The 18,158-nt window shown below is 49.2% G+C and overlaps 1 protein-coding gene across 29 annotated transcripts in view; it reads right to left on the bottom strand.

The window, feature by feature from the left end:
• Positions 1 to 874: 874 nt before the first annotated feature.
• The window catches only part of VDR (vitamin D receptor), a 105,656-nt gene continuing 88,372 nt past the window's right edge, over positions 875 to 18,158 (bottom strand). For 25 of the 29 annotated variants that reach the window (XM_015151543.3, XM_077952695.1, XM_077952702.1 and 22 more), the window contains 6 exons: positions 17,527 to 17,711; positions 17,151 to 17,271; positions 14,315 to 14,486; positions 6,034 to 6,185; positions 5,717 to 5,833; positions 2,253 to 4,377 (listed from right to left, as the gene is read on the bottom strand). In XM_015151543.3, coding sequence (XP_015007029.2) covers positions 4,118 to 4,377; positions 5,717 to 5,833; positions 6,034 to 6,185; positions 14,315 to 14,486; positions 17,151 to 17,271; positions 17,527 to 17,711 — 1,007 coding nt within the window. In that variant the 3' untranslated portion in view covers positions 2,253 to 4,117. 29 annotated transcript variants of the gene reach the window in all.

Raw genomic sequence — 18,158 nt, forward strand, 5'->3', positions numbered from 1 at the left:
GCTACATAAGATCCTCCTAACAGTGTATCAGACTCCATTCTCCACATTTCTCCAGCCAGAGACACGCCCATTTATGCAGCTGTTGATTTCCTTTCTCTTAAGTCCCTTCATGTTTCACAAAATAACCCTCAAGTTCTAACCCCAGTTCCCCTAAGTTCATCTCATCCCACTGAAACACATTTTAGCCTTTGGTTTGAAATATTTTCAGATATTTCTGAAAAATTAGAGTGAATCACATCCCCAGGCCAACTTATCCTAAATCAATATATTGGCTGGCATGATTTCCTTATTTTCAGATCTCAATGCTGTGTCCTTGGTTGGTTATTCTTGTTTACTGTGCTTAGCAACGCTACCCTTCATCATAAATCCCACTTCCTTGGGAAGCAGAGTGGAGTGCATCGGCGTAAGTTGGGCCCCTTAAGAGTCCTGTTTCTGCACAGCAGTCATTTGTAATCCTCCAGGTCACTGGCACAGCCGCCATCTCTAATGGCAGACACAGTTTTGCCAATAGCTGCTTGGTTTTCATTTTTGAGGGTCTCACGGAGGTGTCACATATGGACTGCACACTTCCTGGGAGTAGAGCACAGTTTGATCCAGCACCTCTAACTTCCCCAGCTCAGGGCCTGCCTTAGGAATGGGAACCTCTTTTATCTCCTCTCTAGGAGAGAGCTAGCAAGACCATCAGTAACCGGTCAGGTCCCCCAACTCAGTAGGAAGCAGGACAATGTAGCAGTTAATTTGTGGCTTCTGAAGCTAGCTGATGAAGGTTCAAATCCCATCCCTTGCTAGTGTGGCATTGCTCAAGCTATCCCTTCTGTCGAATGGGGGTAATAATGATTCATCTCCCTTAGGGTCCTTATAAGGATAAGCCAAATTGGTTTGCATAAAGCATTTATTTACAGCAGTACTTGCAACAAAGTAAGTGCTATATAAGTATGAGCCATTTTTATTACCATAAGCAAAGCTTTCTACATTGGTTGACTTGACAAACTGCAGGGCAAACTTTTTTCTCTTTGGAAATCATTCAGCAGGCACTGTTTACATCCTTTCACTGCCATATCTCTAGCTTTCACCAAATCTGCCACACATTCCTGCCTTCTCTGTTGGCCTCACTTCGATTCTCCTACATGCTTCCAGTTAGCCAGCTAGAGGATTTTCCTGTCTCTGGGAATCTTGTGGAAAATCTTGCATTTTGGTGCACACCCTTCTTCAGTTATAATGATATACCTTAAAAGTTTTACATTTACAAATGTCTATTTTCACACTTTCATTCTAAAATAGAATCGATGATGACCTTTTCTCCCAGTTCAGCCCCATGAAAACTCATTTTTCCGTCTTTTCTTTTCCTCCCAGCTCCTAGACTTCCTTTGGAGGAGTGGCCTAGGTGGTGGGGCCCAGGGCTGAGTAACTGATACTCCCAGGAGTTCCCTGGAGAAGACAGGGCCAGAGGGAGAGCTGGGAAGGTGGTGACATTACAAAGACAAATGCATGTTACAGATGAGGCAACAGCATTATACAAGGCTGAGGCGGAGACCCCAGCAGGCCTGGGCCACGTTGTGGTGGGGCAGGGTCTGATTCACGATGAGGCAGAGGTGAGTCTCCTTCCTTCTCCTTCTGATGGGCTGGTGGAGTTACAAGCCATGGAAGGAAGGAAGGGGTCCCAGATCCAGACTTGCTCTGTCTGAAATCCAGGGCTTCTCCCAGGGACTGGGTCAGCCACCTGGGGAATGGGAATGGGGGTCTGAGCTCAAACATGGTGGGGTCTGAGCTCAAACATAGTGTAGTGAACAGGACACCAGACCATGACTCCAAAGTCTGGTCCTGTCCTAGTCCACTCTTTTTTTTTTTTTTTTTTTTTTTTTAAAGACAGAATTTCACTCTTATTGCCTAGAGCTAGAGAACAACGGCAGGATCTTGGCTTACTGCAAGCTCCACCTCCTGGGTTCAATTCTCCTGCCTCAGCCTCCAGAGTAGCTGGGATTAAAGGCATGTGCCACCACGCCCAGCTTGTTGTTGTTGTTTTTTTTTTTTTTTTTTTTTTTTTTAATAGAGACAGGGTTTCTCCATGTTGGTCAGGCTGCTCTCGAACTCGAGACCCCAGGTGATCCTCCCGCCTCGGCCTCCCAAAGTGCTGGGATTACAGGCGTGAGCCACTGCGCCCGGTCTGTCCTGGCCCGCTTCTAACTAGTTATATACGCTTGGGTGAGTCACGCCCTCCTCTGTCAGTTTTCCTTAATGAGGGGATTGACTCATTTAGCAACTTTCAAGTGTTTTATCCTACTGAAGAGCAAGCTGGACCAATACGTTCCGCAGCTAAAATCAAACAAGAGTCTCTCCCTAGACCCTTGTAGAATAACAACAACAGCAACAATAATTAATGTACAGAAGTTTCACAATGTAAGTTCTCCCCCCATAAATATCTCCAAATCAGTGGTACCTGCTCCCCTATAATACAAATGGAGTCTGAGTCTGAAAACAACTCATATCTAATACATTTACAGATTAAGAGATACACATGCTATTCTGCAGTAAGGAACGCGGCTTTCAGATGGTTTTCCACCTGAAGAATTCTGAGAGACATGGGGCCAGGTGGACACCGAGGCTCTTGCAGTGTGAAGTCTGACTCCTCCCTGCGTTTTCAGGGAACAACGGATACAGGTGGAAGGACACAGCTTCCGGGAGCTGGGCGGTCACGTTCCCACTGACTTTAACATTTCTGGAGACACAGCAAATACGGTCGCATTCCCCAAACTCAACCACTGATCTGAAGCAGCCTCCGTGATCCACCTCGAAGAACGCCTTTCCGTACTGGTCCCGCACACCTACAGCTCACTCTCACAAGGACCCCACCCTGGAGTAAACGGACACACGGTTCCCACCGGCGGGGCTGAGCCGGCTGTAGAGGAGAGCATGCACTTGAAGTATCACTCTGCCCCTGCCTCACAGGCTCCTTTTGACTTTTGGGTGGTGGAATGAGGATAGAAGGGACGCTACTCTACATCATGGAACCCCCAAACGCTCTCTCTGACTAGCCACCCGAGGCTGCCCCGCTCTCCCTTCCCACACCCTGGGGTGCGGGAGCGCTAGCTCTTAGCCCCGTGGGTGAACAGCGACCTTGGAACCACACCGAGGCGGCAGGGAGATCATGACGCAGCCGCTGGGGTCTGAAAGTTCTTCTCCTCCATCCCACCCTGCCAGGTGGAGAAGACGCGGCTCACTGCTGCTTCAGACTGGAAGTGGGGAGGGGGTGGGGGGAGCAGGCTCTGGGTTACCCTCGGTGATCCGAGGAGGACAGGGAGGGCTGGCTCTCCTGGGCAGGAGGTAAGGCACTGGCAGGGGGAGGACGACGACGAGGACGGCAGGTGCTATTCTGCAAATTGGGGACAATTCAGTCCTGCTACATGGATCCGTGAAAGGAGGGCTTCCACCTCAACCAACCCCTTAGCTTGGTGACAGGGAGAGCTATGGCCACCATCCACTATTCTTCTGTGAGGCTGTTTTTGTCTGTTTTCCTCCTTGGGTCTCTCGGCAGGTGGGTTCGTGCCTGGCGCTCCAGTGATGGGAAGAAAACCCACCTCACCACAGCTACTGCCGGTGAGAATATAACCAGGGCAATGGAATGTCGGTGGGCACTGAAGCGGGTGGGTTGGGAGCTGTGGGCCGATTATCATGAGTAAGCAGGAGAGGGAGACCCCACTAGGCTCGGGACATGGGGGGCCTGCAGTAGGGGGAGGTGCAGGTGTCTCTGTCCCTGAGGAATGGATGCATTTCCCCTGCCTGTTCCCTCAACACCAGTCAGCAGCCACTTATGCAGTAGTGGGGGCGTCTCTGGGCAAGGCCCTGCCTCCAGCCTCTGCCCTCTGCCCCCACTTGAGTTTCTTTGTCAAACAAACAGCAACTCCTCATGGCTGAGGTCTCAAGGGACCGGGGAAAGGCCTGCAGGAGAGGGGTTAGGTTGAACAGGAGAGAGAATGGGCTGGGTGGACAGGGGAGGTGGCAGAGGAGAGGCTGAACCCCAGACAGGGTGAGGAGGGCTGCTGAGTAGCTGCCAGCCCCGGGCCCGGCACGTGGCCCTGGAGGAGCAGCCCCACCCAGGCACCGCCTTGGGCTGTCCTAGTCAGGAGATCTCATTGCCAAACACTTCGAGCACGAGGGGCGTGAGCTTCATGCTGCATTCAGGCTGGAAGGAGAGGCAGCGGTACTGCTTGGAGTGCTCCTCATTGAGGCTGCGCAAGTCGGCCAGCTTCTGGATCATCTTGGCATAGAGCAGGTGGCTGCCCGGGGGCGGGTGGCGGCAACGGATGTAGGTCTGCAAAGTGTTGGACAGGCGGTCCTGGATGGCCTCGATCAGCGCGGCGTCCTGCACCCCGGGACGATCTGTGGACAGGGTGGTAGAGGAGAAGGCACAGGAGCTCTGAGCTGGGCCCCTCACTGCTCAATCCCCCCACCTCCCACCCACACAGACACTCAATGGCAGCACCCCCTAGGCCACCCCTCTATGACTGCTGACTGGTGATACCACTGCATGGCCCCAAAGCCCTCCAGTGACTTCTCCTTGTATTTAGGATCCAGTCCCAGGTCTTTCCATGGGCCCACCTGGGCCTGTCTCTGCCTGGCCTTGCTCTCTGTCCATGCTCCGTCCATCCCTCAGCGTTCTGATGCGCCGTGCTCTCTGGTCACCAGCCTTCACATCTGTGTTCCCACTGCTTGGAACTCTGTTCTGCTATCTTTGCCAGACTCTTACTGATCCTTTGGGTAACAGCTTAAAAGGTCTTCCTCCAAAAGACTCCTGGCAACACTCTACCTCCGTGACCCAGACCATGTCAGCCTACCTCCTTCTACCATTCTCTAGTGTCACTTACTTTATTTTTAAAACTCTTGCCATGTTAGGAATTAGTTGTTAAATAGCATTTGTTTAATGTTTCCATCTAAGCTTCATGGGAAAGGAGCCTGTGTCCTGTTTGCTGTTGAACCCCAGTACCTAGCATAGTGCCTGGCACCCAATAGGTGCTCAGTAAATTGTTGCTAAGTGGATGAATGAATGAGTGAAGGCTGGCTGGGCAGGTGTAGGGGAGCCCACCTCCATTCCTTGAGCCTCCAGTCCAGGAAAGCATCCCTGGGCAGAGGCCACTAGCTTGTCCCCTGAACACAGCACTGGCTGAGGCAGGGCCATCCCTCTTTGGACCTCATCACCAACATCATGTCCCCAAGGTTACAATAACTTCCTCTTCTGCCTTTTCCCCCTCTTCTCACCTCTAACCAGCAGAAGAGGTCAAGGGTCACAGCACACTGCCTCCAAAATCAATCAGGTAAACTGTATAGGCAGAACTATCTCTCAGGCTCCAGGGTTTTGTACCCTGCCCACGAGAAACCTCAAATAACAGGAATGTTGAGCCCAGTTCACACAAGAGCGGAGCCTGAGTATTGGGAACGCGCAGGGCCGTCTGTGGCTCGAGGAACCCTGCTTATCTAGTTTCTCAGAATCCCCCCTACGAATCGCCTGCAAACTCTGTAAGGCAGAGCCAAGGGCGGTGAGGGGCACCTCAGCATCCACACACCACTGGGGCTCTGCAAATCAGCAAAGTAGGCATTTCCCTCTCTGCCTCTCCTTTTGCTACATCTCCCTTCAGGTTGCCCAGCTGGCCCTCAGCAGGTCTTCATCCTTCACGCTCCCTGCTCCCCAGGTCCCCAAGCTCCTCCCAGCCTGGCCCCATACCTGGGGAGACGATGCAGATGGCCATGAGCAGAACATGCTCCTCCTCATGCAAGTTCAGCTTCTTCAGTCCCACCTGGAACTTGATGAGGGGCTCAATCAGCTCCAGGTTGTGTCCAGCTGTGAGAGACAATGGCCAGGTACTGTGGGCAGAGCTGAGGAGCCGCCCACCCACCTCCAACCCCATGGGTCGGACCCTCACCCTTCTCTCCCTGTTGGTGCGTAACTCCCTCCCATGTGTCTGATTGGAGCCCAAACCCCAGGAGGGGTAGACACAGACTCTGGGCGCTGGAAAAGGTGGAGGTGGAGTCCAGGCATACCTTTGGTCACGTCACTGACGCGGTACTTGTAGTCCTGGTTGCCACAGGTCCAGGACATGTCGTCCATGGTGAAGGATTCATTGGAGCGTAACATGATGACCTCAATGGCACTTGACTTCAGCAGCACGATCTGGTCCTCAGAGGTGAGGTCTCTGCGGGGGAAGGAGGAAAGGAGGTCAGGTTACCAGTCAAGGCCTTCCAGACACACAAATCAGTTTAGCATTTTGACAGGTATACACCTGCTGGGCGCCAACATGTGCCCTGGGTCTTTCATCGAGGAGCTTGCAGCCTGGCTGGAAGGGACAAGAGTGTTCCTTGAAAGAGAACAGTTCAACACTGTGATCATGTGCCAAGGCCGGAAGTGAAGTAGCTCAGTTACTAAGACAAGGAAAACCCAGAGGCCAAGCAGCCAGAGCTGTGAGGCACAGGAAGACGGAGCCCAGGGAAGCTCCCAGCATTGAGGCATGAATACGGCGGTCTGCAAAAGGTAGGACCACAGTATCTTCAAAAGCACCCAAGTTTTCTCCTCCTCTCCCTCCTCCTGTCCTCCAGTCCTTCTCAGTAGTAAATTCAGCCAGCTTTGTCTCCAGGATGTCTCTCGAGCTGCTGATCTTATTTCCACTCCTACCAGGAGTGCTCTGGTTCAGAGCTCCAGCGTGTTTTCCAATAGCCTCTTACGGGAATCTCAGACTTGTGTCTCCCCAGTCTGTCATTCATCTTTCTTACCACTGCTGCAGGTCAATGTCCTCTTGTGCTCAGAAATCCTCACTGACTCTCAACACCCTAGGTTCAGGCCCATACTCCCTAACTTGGCTCCAACCTCTCATTCCAACTCCTTTTCCCATGGTAAACTCCACCAACCTTCCATTCTAGCGGCATCATGCCACTCCACATTCAGATGCTGTGTGTTCTCACTGTGCCTTTTTTGTTTTTCTTGAGACAGGATCTCACTCTGTTGCTGAGGTTAGAGTACGGTGTTTGATAATAGCATGTTATAGCCTCAAACTCCTGGGCTCAAGTGAGTCTCCCATCTCAGCCTTCCAAATAGCTAAGACTACAAGCATGCACCACCACGCTCAGCTAATTTTCTTTTATTATTATTTTTAGAGACAGTGTCCTGTTCTGTCACACAAGCTGGAGTGCAACAGAATGATTATGGCTCACTGCAGCCTCAAACTCCTGGGCTCGAGCAATCCTCCTGCCTCAGCCTCTTAAGTAGCTGGGACTACAGGTGCATACCACCACACCTAGCTAATTTTTAATTTTTTTTTTTTGTAGAGATGGTGTCTCACTATGTGGCCCAGGCTGGTCTCAAACTCCTGGCCTCATGTGATCCTCTCATCATGACCTCCCAAAGCACTGGGGTTACAGGTGTGAGCCACTGTACCCAGTCATCACCACGCCTTTGAGCATACTACAGCTCCAGCCAGGAATACCTTTCTAATGCTCCATTTTGTTTTTCTGGTCCTGAATCCACTGTGTTTTCCCTTGGAGCCCCGCACCCTCTGACTCTTCAGCACAGTTAGGGCCATGTCTTTGTGACGCATTGAACACTGCTGGTGCTCTTATTTTGCCCTTCTCCTCCAGTTCTGCTCTTTACATGCTTGTTTTCTACTTTTTTTTTTTTTTTTTTTTTAAGACAGAGTCTTGCTCTGTTGCCCAGGCCGGAGTGCAGTGGTGCAGTCTTGGCTCACTGCACCCTCCACCTCGCAGGTTCAAGCAGTTGTCCTACCTCAGCCTCCTGAGTAGCTGGGATTACAGGCACCCACCACCACGCCTAGCCAATTTTTGTATTTTTAGTAGAGACAGGGTTTCGCCATGTTAGTCAGGCTGGTCTCAAACTCCTGACCTCAGATGATCTGCCCACCTCAGTCTCCCAAAGTGCTGGGATTATGGCGTGAGCCACTGCACCCAGCCACTTGTTTTCTACTCTTATTTGTAAGTTACTTGGGGGCCAGCACCTCCTCTTAATCACCTTACTGCTGCCCACACAATGATCATTGAGCCCTCAGCACAACAAGAGGATTAATAGAGATGCGTTGATGAGTTGAGAGGCCAATGACTAGTTCCACTATTCTGAGTCATGATTGGGCTTGTCTGAACAACGGCGAGGAAAAGGCAGGGCTCACAAATCAACTTGCTTCTGGCTTTTACTCTCTTTCTCTTCCTGACTGTCTACTTCCTTCTGGATATCCTGTAGATAGGCTGTCATCCCCTTGATGGCTGCATGTTTGTATATAAAGTCAGGAAGCCGATATTGACTGATGAGAGTGTTGTATCAATGGGTGATAGATGGTGGGGAATGAGAAGGCTTGCATGATCAGGATGGCCAGCAAAGGATCTATATTGAAAAAAATCACAAAGTGCTAGAGTTGGAGGGCCCCTCTTAGGAGCTCTTAGAGGTGGCTCCTACATAACCACTGTAGGACTCTCCTAGGGTCAGGGAGCTCAGGGCCTCTGGACACAGCCATGGAGTTGTTAGCGCCGAGATTAATGGCCTCTTCTATTGAGCTACAACCCACGTGATGGTACACTCATTTGTGGTTTACAGTTTTGTACTCAAGAAACCCAGAACCAGACTTCTTCACTAGCCATGGGACTTCCTTCGAACCATAGCTAATGGAGTTTTTTAAAAAGGAAAACTACTGTGTCCTCCTTCAGATAGTCTAATGACACAATGTCTAAACATCTCACCATCCTTGTCACTTTTCTCTAGATACTCAATCCACATTTAAAAAACAAAAATGAACACCATCCCCATTTTTGATTTGACTCATTATACAAGTAAAACATACTCATTATCAAATCTTTGGAAAATACATAAAAATGTAAAAACAAATTAAAATTGCTCATAACCACACTTTACATTTCGGTGTATTTTCTTCCTGTCTTTTTTTTCTTATTTTTGTTTTTATTTATTTTAATTTTTTTTTTTTTTTTTTTTTTTTTTTGAGATAGAGTCTTGCTCTGTCGCCCAGGCTGGAGTGCAGTGGCGCAATCTCGGCTCACTGCAACCTCTGCCTCCTGGGTTCAGGCAATTCTCCTGTCTCAGCCTGCGGAGGAGCTGGGACTACAGGCATGAGCCACCACACCCGGCTAATTTTGGTATTTTTAGTAGAGATGGAGTTTCACCATGTTGGCCAGGCTGGTCTTGAACTCCTGACCTCAAGTGATCTGCCCGCCTCGGCCTCCCAAAGTTCTGGGATTATAGCTGTGAGCCGCCGTGGCTGGCACCTTCTTATCTTTTTTCTATGCAAATATATATATATATATATATATATCCACACATATACATAGAGAGAGGGAGTATATCTTTAATATACTCGAGCTTATACTAATTCTTTATCCTACTTCCTATATCACTCAAAATTCTTTAGCCCAGTTCTTAGAAGGTTGCATACTGTTACATCATAACAGTATACTCTAAGTTATTGAGCCAGTCTTCCATTTATCTATTTTTGAACATTTTGATTGCTTCCAATTTTTGCTATCATAGGTAATTCTGGGAGGAATATCTTTATACATAGGCTTTTGTTCAATGCCCCACTCAAACAGATGGCCAGCAGTGAACACACCTTCCACGGGTGCAGACCAGAGACTTCAGTGGGATCACTGCTTTTGTGATCCAGACATCCTGCTGCTAGGAACAGAAGCCCAAAACGACCCCAAATGACTGCCCACAGCCTGGAAATACAGGGCCTTTCTATATACAGCTCACAGCCAGGACCAGGGATGGTGGCGGGGTGGGAGTAGAGGTGGAGTTACAGGGGAAGCCACAAGAGAGCTTGTTCCATGATGATAGACACCAACACAGCTCCGTTCCCCCTCCCTCACCTGTGCGACATTTACACCCTCCTCCGTCTTCACGCCTGCAGCCACTTCTGGGCACCCGAGATGTGACTGGAATTGTGTTGCTGTTTCATCTTTCCCACCCCCACAGGCAGAGCTCGGCCCCTCCCCTCCCGCATTCCCACGGTTCCTCCAGCAGGCTTCTAGCAGGGCTCTTATCTCCTTGCAGCAATTGTTTACATGTCTATCTCTTTCATCAGACACCAAATCCCTGGATGCCAGGGACTGTCTTCTCAACAACTTTTGTCCCTCACAGTTTATGTAAGAAAGCTATTTGTTGGATGGATGAAGAAATGAATGTGGAGAAAGGGCACAGCACGAAGGAAGCGTGATAACCCCCAGGGGCTCTTCCCTGGGTATGGAATGGCAATGAAGGTGAAGGCGTTTAGCAGAAGAGGGCAGGGCTGCAGCTGATGTGGCCTGGTCTCTTGTGCACTTTACTTGGCAGTGAAGCCTGGGGGTCCTAAGTCCTGGGATCTAAGGCTGCTCTTGGCCATTTAGATGCTGCTGCTGATGCCACCTCCTCCGTGCATTTCATTTGCAGTGCCAGCAGGGAGGGAGATTTGTGGGGTGAGACTGAGAGACTAAGGGAGGAGAAGTGGGAGGAGAGAGCAGGCAAGGCCACACTGTAGCGCAGTTCACACCCAGAGCAGCCCATCCAGCCCCACCCCATGTTGGTCTCATGCCCACATTGGAGACTCATCCTGTGCCCCCACACACCCACACAGAAGTCTCATCCTGGCTTCCCCACACCCTCCGCCCCTGCCTACAGGCAGCAAGATCAAAGCCACCAGGGACGCAGCCACTGTTCTTCTATGTCTTGGAACAACAGAACCCCTAAGTGTGGAAAGCAGCAGAACCAGAGAGCTGCTGGGCTGGCCCACGCTGGGCCCAGTTGGAGCCTAGGTTTGGGCTCCAGTCCAGGCTCAGCATCACCTCTGTCCAGCCACAGAGAGTGTCCATACCAGTGTCCCTGCAAGCTCTCTTAGCAAGGCCTGCTCCATTTTCATTGGCATACCTTCTGATCTGGGACTTCTCAAGTCATGCTGAAGACAGAGAAGCCAACCCTAGCATGTTCAGGATCAGTTTAACCCATTTTGCATCAATGGCTGGGCAGCTCCTGTACCTGCCCATATGCACCTCACTTTAGCCATGAGTTGCAAGGACAGACTAGGGGACAGAGGGGAACATGATGAAAGGAAGAGGGCACACTTCAATTTAACCTCGTGAAGAGAAACTGAGAGTAGTACTATTTGTGTCAGGGTCCATGTGGGAGGGCAAGGGATAGGGGACTTGAGCATGGGAGAAAAGTGGAGGCTGGGGTTCCTTAGTGAAGGGGGCAGCATTGGAGTAACTGATTCAATGAGTAACTTTCCTTTTAGGACAGCTTTCCCGTGTGTGCAATCTCAGCCTCCATTGGAATCACTGAACCTCAGTATCTGGAAAGGGTCATGAGGGCCCTCTGTCCTACTCCCCACTAGAGCAGCGAAAGATGAAGCCTGTGTAGATGAGTACTGCTGCCTGACATGAGGATGGAAGCCGAGTGCTTCCGTGTTTTTTTCCCTAGCCGTTTACACAAAACAAGACTTTGGTATATGTGGAGTTTGCAAACAGTAACGTGAAGCGTGGAGGAGGGAGTTGGAACTTGTGCTCTATGGAATGTGTTGTCAGTTCCAAGGAAAGGCTCTGAGGGTAAACCCTGTGCTCAGAGCAATGCCTGACTCACATGAGATCTGTCGCTTGCTCCTGCCTGCGTGCCTGCCTGCCAGAGGGGCCCTCGCTCCTGTCGCTACAACCAAAATGTGCAATGCGGTAGAAGTGTCTCAGCACTGTCTGCCAGTTTTCTTTTCTTCGCCATTTTCACATTAATTCCAGAGGAAGAGCATTGAAAAATTTCTGGTATTTGGATTGGTGAGAGGCATAAAATAACACAGAGCCAGTTTTCTCAGGGCAGAAACGAACTGGAAAGTTCTGGGTTTAACTCTGTGAATGACCATCATCTCACTGGCAAGGCAGTAATTTAGGCAATAACTGATGGCTTTTCTACACAGCTAAGAGGTTCACAAACGGATATATGGCACCTCATATCTGCTTCCATCCAGAGCCAGCAATGTTAACTCACTTTCCAGCTCCCCGTATTCCAGCACTGAATCGGAGCATTAGTATCTAGGAAGCATTTTTCTCCTTCTACCGGAAATACAGCTATTGCTGCTACTTAAAATGATAATAACGTTGCTTAAGATCGATTTACTTATCTTTCTCAACCATATTGTTTATGTATTTTATGGCAATATGCCAAATGAACTTTTGGGAAGAATTAAGGTACAAACATACATAAATATAGCAATCTCCCAACACATCTACTAAATGTGTCAGTACTCTATTGTTTTAAGAATATTGGCTGGGCGTGGTGGTTCACGCCTGTAATCCCAGGACTTTGGGAAGCTGAGGCCAGCAGATCACTTGAGGTCAGGAGTTCGAGACCAGCCTGGACAACATGGTAAAACCCCGTCTCTACTACTAAAAATACAAAACTAGCCGGGCGTGGTGGTGCGTGCCTGTAATTTCAGCTACTTGGGAGGCTAAGGCAGGAGAATTGCTTGAACCCGGGAGGTAGAGGTTGTAGTGAGTTGAGACTGTGTCATTGTACTCTGGCCTGGGCAACAAGAGGGAAAGTCTTGTCTCAAAATAAAATACAAAAAATTAGCCTGGCATGGTGGCACACTCCTGTAGTTCCAGCTACTTGGGAGGCTGAGGCAGGAGAATTGCTTGAACCCAGAAGGTGGAGGTTGCAGTGAGATCGCACCATTGCACTCCAGCCTGGGTGACAAGAGCGAAACTCTGTCTCAAACAAGAAAAGGAAAAAAAAGAATATTAACACTGTATGAGCATTTAAATATAAGTATTATATACACTGTTAGTGTTACAACAATAAAACATGGGAATAAATGAATGAAATTTATATGAGTGAATTGATAAAGGAGGATCCCTTCTCCAGTAGAACTCCTTATACTTACCTATTTTGGCAAAAAATGTTTCAGTATGGTTAGGAAATGGTCTTTATTTTTTTCTTTTCTGAGACGGGATCTTGCTCTGTTGCCCAGGCTGGAGTGCAGTGGTACAATCATGGCTAACTGCAGCCTTGACCTCCTGGGCTCAAGTGATCCTCCTGCCTCAGCCTCCCTAGTAGGTGGGACTACAGGCATGTGCCACCACACCCAGCTAATTTATAAATTTTTTTTTTTTTTTGTAGAGAAGAAGTCTCACTATGTTGCTCAAGCTGGTCTGGAATTCCTGGGCTGAACTCCTACCTCAGCCTCTCAAAGTGTTGGGATTATAGGCATGTGCCACCACACCTGGCCAGGAAATGGTCTTTAAATGGTCTTCATTTTGGTGAAGGATGCCGGGGTCATATATGCCAGGAAACCTGTCTTTCTCCAGGATTCCCAGACTGTTTCACAAGTCTACATGGCCAACCCTTCTCCTCTCTATCACTTCATTCTACTCTCAGAGTTGGGGTGTGGAGGAATCATGTCGTTGAATTTAAAGAGATAATATGAGGATGCCAGTCAAGCCAGCTGGAGTAACACAACAGTGAGCTGGGAGTTCTAGGCCTGGCTCTGACGTGCTGGCTCCAACACCAGGAAGGGATCCTGGCTGGCCATTGGACCTTTCTGGGCTTCTACACCATCATCCAGAAAGTGAGGGGATGGACTAGCTCTCCAGTGCTGGCCTGCAGAGTAATGCAGGATAGGCTGCACTTCATAATACAGATTTCTGGTCCTACGCCAGAGGTTCTGATTTAGCGGGTCTAGGGTAGGGCCTGAATCTCTATTTTAAAAAAGCAATGGAGGCTGGGTGTGGTGGCTCATGCCTGTAATCCCAGCACTTTGGGATGCTGAGGCGGGTGGATCATTTGAGGTCAGGAGTTTGAGACCAGCCTGGCCAACATGGCGAAACCCCGTCTCTACTAAAATAAAAAAATTAGCCGGGCATGGTGGCATGCACCTGTAATCCCAGCTACTTAGGAGGCTGAGGCAGGAGAATTGCTTGAACCTGGGAGGTGGCGGTTGCAGTGAGCCGAGATAGCGCCACTGCACTCCAGCCTGGGTGTCAGAGCGAGACTCCATCTGGAAAAATAAAAATACATACATACATACATACATACATACATTAGCTGGGCATGGTTGTGGATACCTGTAATCTCAGCTACTTGGGAGGTTGAGGCAGGAGAATCGCTTGAATCTGGGAGGCAGAGGTTGCAGTGAGCCAAGATGGCGCCACTGCACTCCAGCCTGGGTGACAGAGTGAGACTCCATTTAAAAAAATAAAAAATAAAAAAAAGGAGTGGTGGATGGGTGATCTCCAGCCCTTCTTACAGCTCAGTCTAGGACTCTGACTCTGTTCCCTAGATACTGCAGAAGTTTCTTACCTGAATCCTGGGATCATCTTAGCAAAGCCAATGACCTTCTGGATGCTGTAACTGACCAGGTCAGCCAGGTGGGGCAGCATGGAAAGCTGGGACAGCTCTAGAGTCAGAGAAGGGTCATCTGGATCTTCTTCACTCAGATCCAGGTTGGAGAAGCTGGACGAGTCCATCATGTCTGGGGGAGATGAGGGAAGAGAAGGAGCTATTTAAGGGTACTTGGACCAGGACCACTCCTGCCAGCCCCTGCAAAGACCTGGTGTGCCCTGGCAGGAGAGCCAGCTGGGAATCCCGCAGTGATGCCAGAGGTCACCCTTCAGCCCAGGCTTCCCTCTGGGACTCTCTCTGCCTCTTTCAGCAGCGTGAGACAGTAAAAGCAAGGAGCCAGAGACACTCAGAGCAATGAGACTTCCTCAAGCAGACCATGTGCTGTTCCTACGGATCTCAATCAGAAATGAATTTGGGACCCATCAACCCATGGAAAAAAATGTTCAACCTTGCTAATGATCAAAGAACTGCAATGTAGAACATCTACACTTTTCACCTATAAACCAGAAACAAAAATGTTTAAATACTGATGCCAGTATTTATAAAGATGTAGGAAATAGGCAATGCCTATGAGGGCTGGGGTGCTAAAGGAGATGCACATTACTGCAGGTAATCTAGAAAGCTATTTGACATTAGTGAAACAATTGTGTGTACTCTTTGACCAGTAATCCCACTTCCCGGAATTCATTGTAAGGGAAAATTTCAGATAAGTGTAAATATTTAGCTATAAGTATACTGTTGTCTTACTAAAACACTGGGAAATAATCCAGATATCCAATGGTAGGGGATTTAGGTACATTATTGTATTCCAAAATACTGTGCAGCCTTTAAAAATTATGTTCTGGATGCATACTAAATTGTAAGGAAAAACAATGCAATATTAAAAAAACAAGTCATCAGATTGTATACAGCAAAATTTCTTTTCTGAATGTACATATGTGTTTTTAAAAAAAGAGGCAAGAGATATATTACAGTGCTAATAGTGATTATCTTTGGGTAGCAGGATTAAAGTATATATATATATAATTTAGTTTATGTTTTCCAAATGTCTAAGATGAACATGTATTACTTTTGTATAATAATTTTTTTAAAAAATAAAAAGGTTAACTTGTTTGAATTTTTAAATAAATATATGCTATACTGAACACACCACTTGTGGGGAGGGCGGTTTAAGCACCTTGAATCAGTGAACTTACAAGAGGGTATCAAAAAACTCCTAAATAGGCAGGGCACAGTGGCTCATGCCTGTAATCCCAATACTTTGTGAGGCCAAGGCAGGCAGATCATCTGAGGTCAGGAGTTCGAGACCAGCCTGGCAAACATGGTGAAACCCCATTTCTACTAAAAATACAAAAATTAGCCAGGTGTGGTGGTGGGTGCCTGTAATCCCAGCTACTCTGGAGGCTGAGGCAGGAAAATGGCTTGAACCGGGGAGGCAGAGACTGTGCCACTGCACTCCAGCCTGGGTGACAGAGTGAGATTCTGTCTCAAAACAAAACAAAACACAAGCAAAAACAAAAAACAACAACAAAAAGCCTCCTAAGTAGTATAGAATTACTATTGAAAGCTGAAATACAGAACAACATATGGATTAAACAGACTGGCCTTAATTGATATAAATAAATATGCTATCAACTGAAAAGAGCAGGAAGGTGAGTACAGAAAAGTGACAAGTGGGAGGGATTCCTACGAGGTGAGGGGCTGGGAGGGTCAGCTGATCATGCAGGGAGCAAGTGTTCTAACTAGTATCTCTGTCCAGGGGCACTGGGACCCTTTCCATCTATTCTGGATCTGGGCAGAGATTCATCACTGAGTATGGAACTGCTTTATCTAAGGTTCTAATTGCCTGGAGGGGAAAGTTTTTTCCCATCCCTGCCCTCCTGCAGACCCCAAGCAGAGGACAGCAGGGTCAGGTTAGGGGTAGAGGGAGGAAGGACAAGAGCAGGGGGCAGATGAGGCAGGGTGATGAAGAGGAAGTAAGAAAAAGGCCATAAGAAGGAAAGCATGGGCGGGGCGCGGTGGCTCACGCCTGTAATCCCAGCGCTTTGGGAGGCCAAGGGGGCAGATCACAATGTCAGGAGATGGAGACCAGCCTGGCCAACATGGTGAAACCCCATCTCTACTAAAAATACAAAAATTAGCCAGGTGTGGGGGTACGTGCCTATAGTCCCAGCAACTCAGGAGGCTGAGGCAGGAGAATCGCTTGAACCCAGGAGGCAAAGGTTGCAGTGAGCCGAGATGGTGCCACTGCACTTCAGTCTAGGCAACAGAGCAAGACTTCATATCAAAAAAAAAAAAAAAAAAAAAAAAAAAGGAAGGAAGGAAAGCATGATGCCTCCCAGACTCTCAGTTGAGCTGGAGGGGACAGGTCCTCCAGGGCCAGAGTGGTCCCCAGAGCTCAGGTGGAAGGTGGGCTGCAATGGGACCAACACATTCTCCTTCCCACTCCAAATTTCACCTTCTGAAGGGCCCAGGATTAAAATATCACTTAAAGGAAGCAGGTCACCTGGGGCCATGGGCTGAAGCCTGGCTTAGAGGAAAAAGCATGGGCCCGGGAGCCCGATGCTGCACAGCTGGAATCCCAGCTTGGCCTCTTCCCCAGTGTGGGCCTTTGGGCAAGTCACCCCCTTCTGTAACAGACGGGCTGTTTTGAGGACACTGCATGGCACACAGTATGTATGTAAGTTTCCATTAGGGAGCCTTCCACCTCCTTCCATCCAGCAGCCCCAGGGCAGGTGGGGTGGACTCCTCACCCCCGCTCCCTTACTCCATGGAGGACTGAAGTCCTGCTTACCTGGAGAGGCGATATAGTGATCTGAGCAGCAGGAGGAGGAGTCCCCAGAGAAGCTGGGAGTGTGGCTCGAGTTGGGCCTGGAAGGATGGCTCCCTCCACCATCATTCACACGAACTGGAGGCTGGAAGGGAAAGATGGGGTCTCAGACCCACATTTTGGGGTCATTTTCCTACCTTGGCCCTGATCTCTGATAGGAATGGCTTTGAGGAAGGTCTATGGAAAGGCGAAGCCTCTCAGTGCCAGCAGTCAGAGCAGCCTCCGTCCCTACCCCAGTTCTGTTCAGGATGTCCCCTGCCCTCTGTCCCTACTCCCTGGGCCCTGGTTCCACTAGTGCTTCTCCTCTGGACCGATTCATCCTCCCAGCAGGTAGACATACCCGGAACTGGCAGAAGTCAGAGTAGGTGGGGTCGTAGGTCTTATGGTGGGCGTCCAGCAGGATGGCAATGATGCGCTGCTGCTCCTCAGACAGCTTGGGCCGCAGACTGTCCTTCAAGGCCTCCTCCTCCTTCCGCTTCAGGATCATCTCCCGCTTCCTCTGCACCTCCTCATCTGTCAGGATGACTGTGGGGTGGGAAGGGGAGTCAGGAGGGCCAGCCAGCAGCTCCTCCAGAAAACCTTCCTCCTGTGGTTGTGGGTAAAGGTCCAAGATAGGAGGGGCTTTAACACTCGGGGCTCCCTCGGGGGTCCTCCTGCCACAGGGACTCCCACTCCACTGTGTGAAGAAAAATTGGGTTTGCTATGGTGGAAAGGAAGGTACACGCAAGAAGAAGAAAAAGACGATTTGAGAGGCGGGATGGTCTGGGCTTTAGGGAGTCGGGGGTTCTCAAGAATGAGTCGTGGGACCTTGGGCAAACTCTCTGGGCTTTTGTTCTCTTGTTTGTAAAATGAGAGATTTGGACCATATAAGCTCTTCCAAGGTTACTTTCTTGTACCTTCCTCCATAAAGTGTGTGTGTGTGTCTGTGTGTGTGTGTGTGTGTGTGTGTGTGTTCACATGCAGGTGGGAGAA

Source organism: Macaca mulatta, chromosome 11 (genome assembly GCF_049350105.2).
Source record: "Macaca mulatta isolate MMU2019108-1 chromosome 11, T2T-MMU8v2.0, whole genome shotgun sequence".
Lineage (NCBI taxonomy): Eukaryota > Metazoa > Chordata > Mammalia > Primates > Cercopithecidae > Macaca > Macaca mulatta.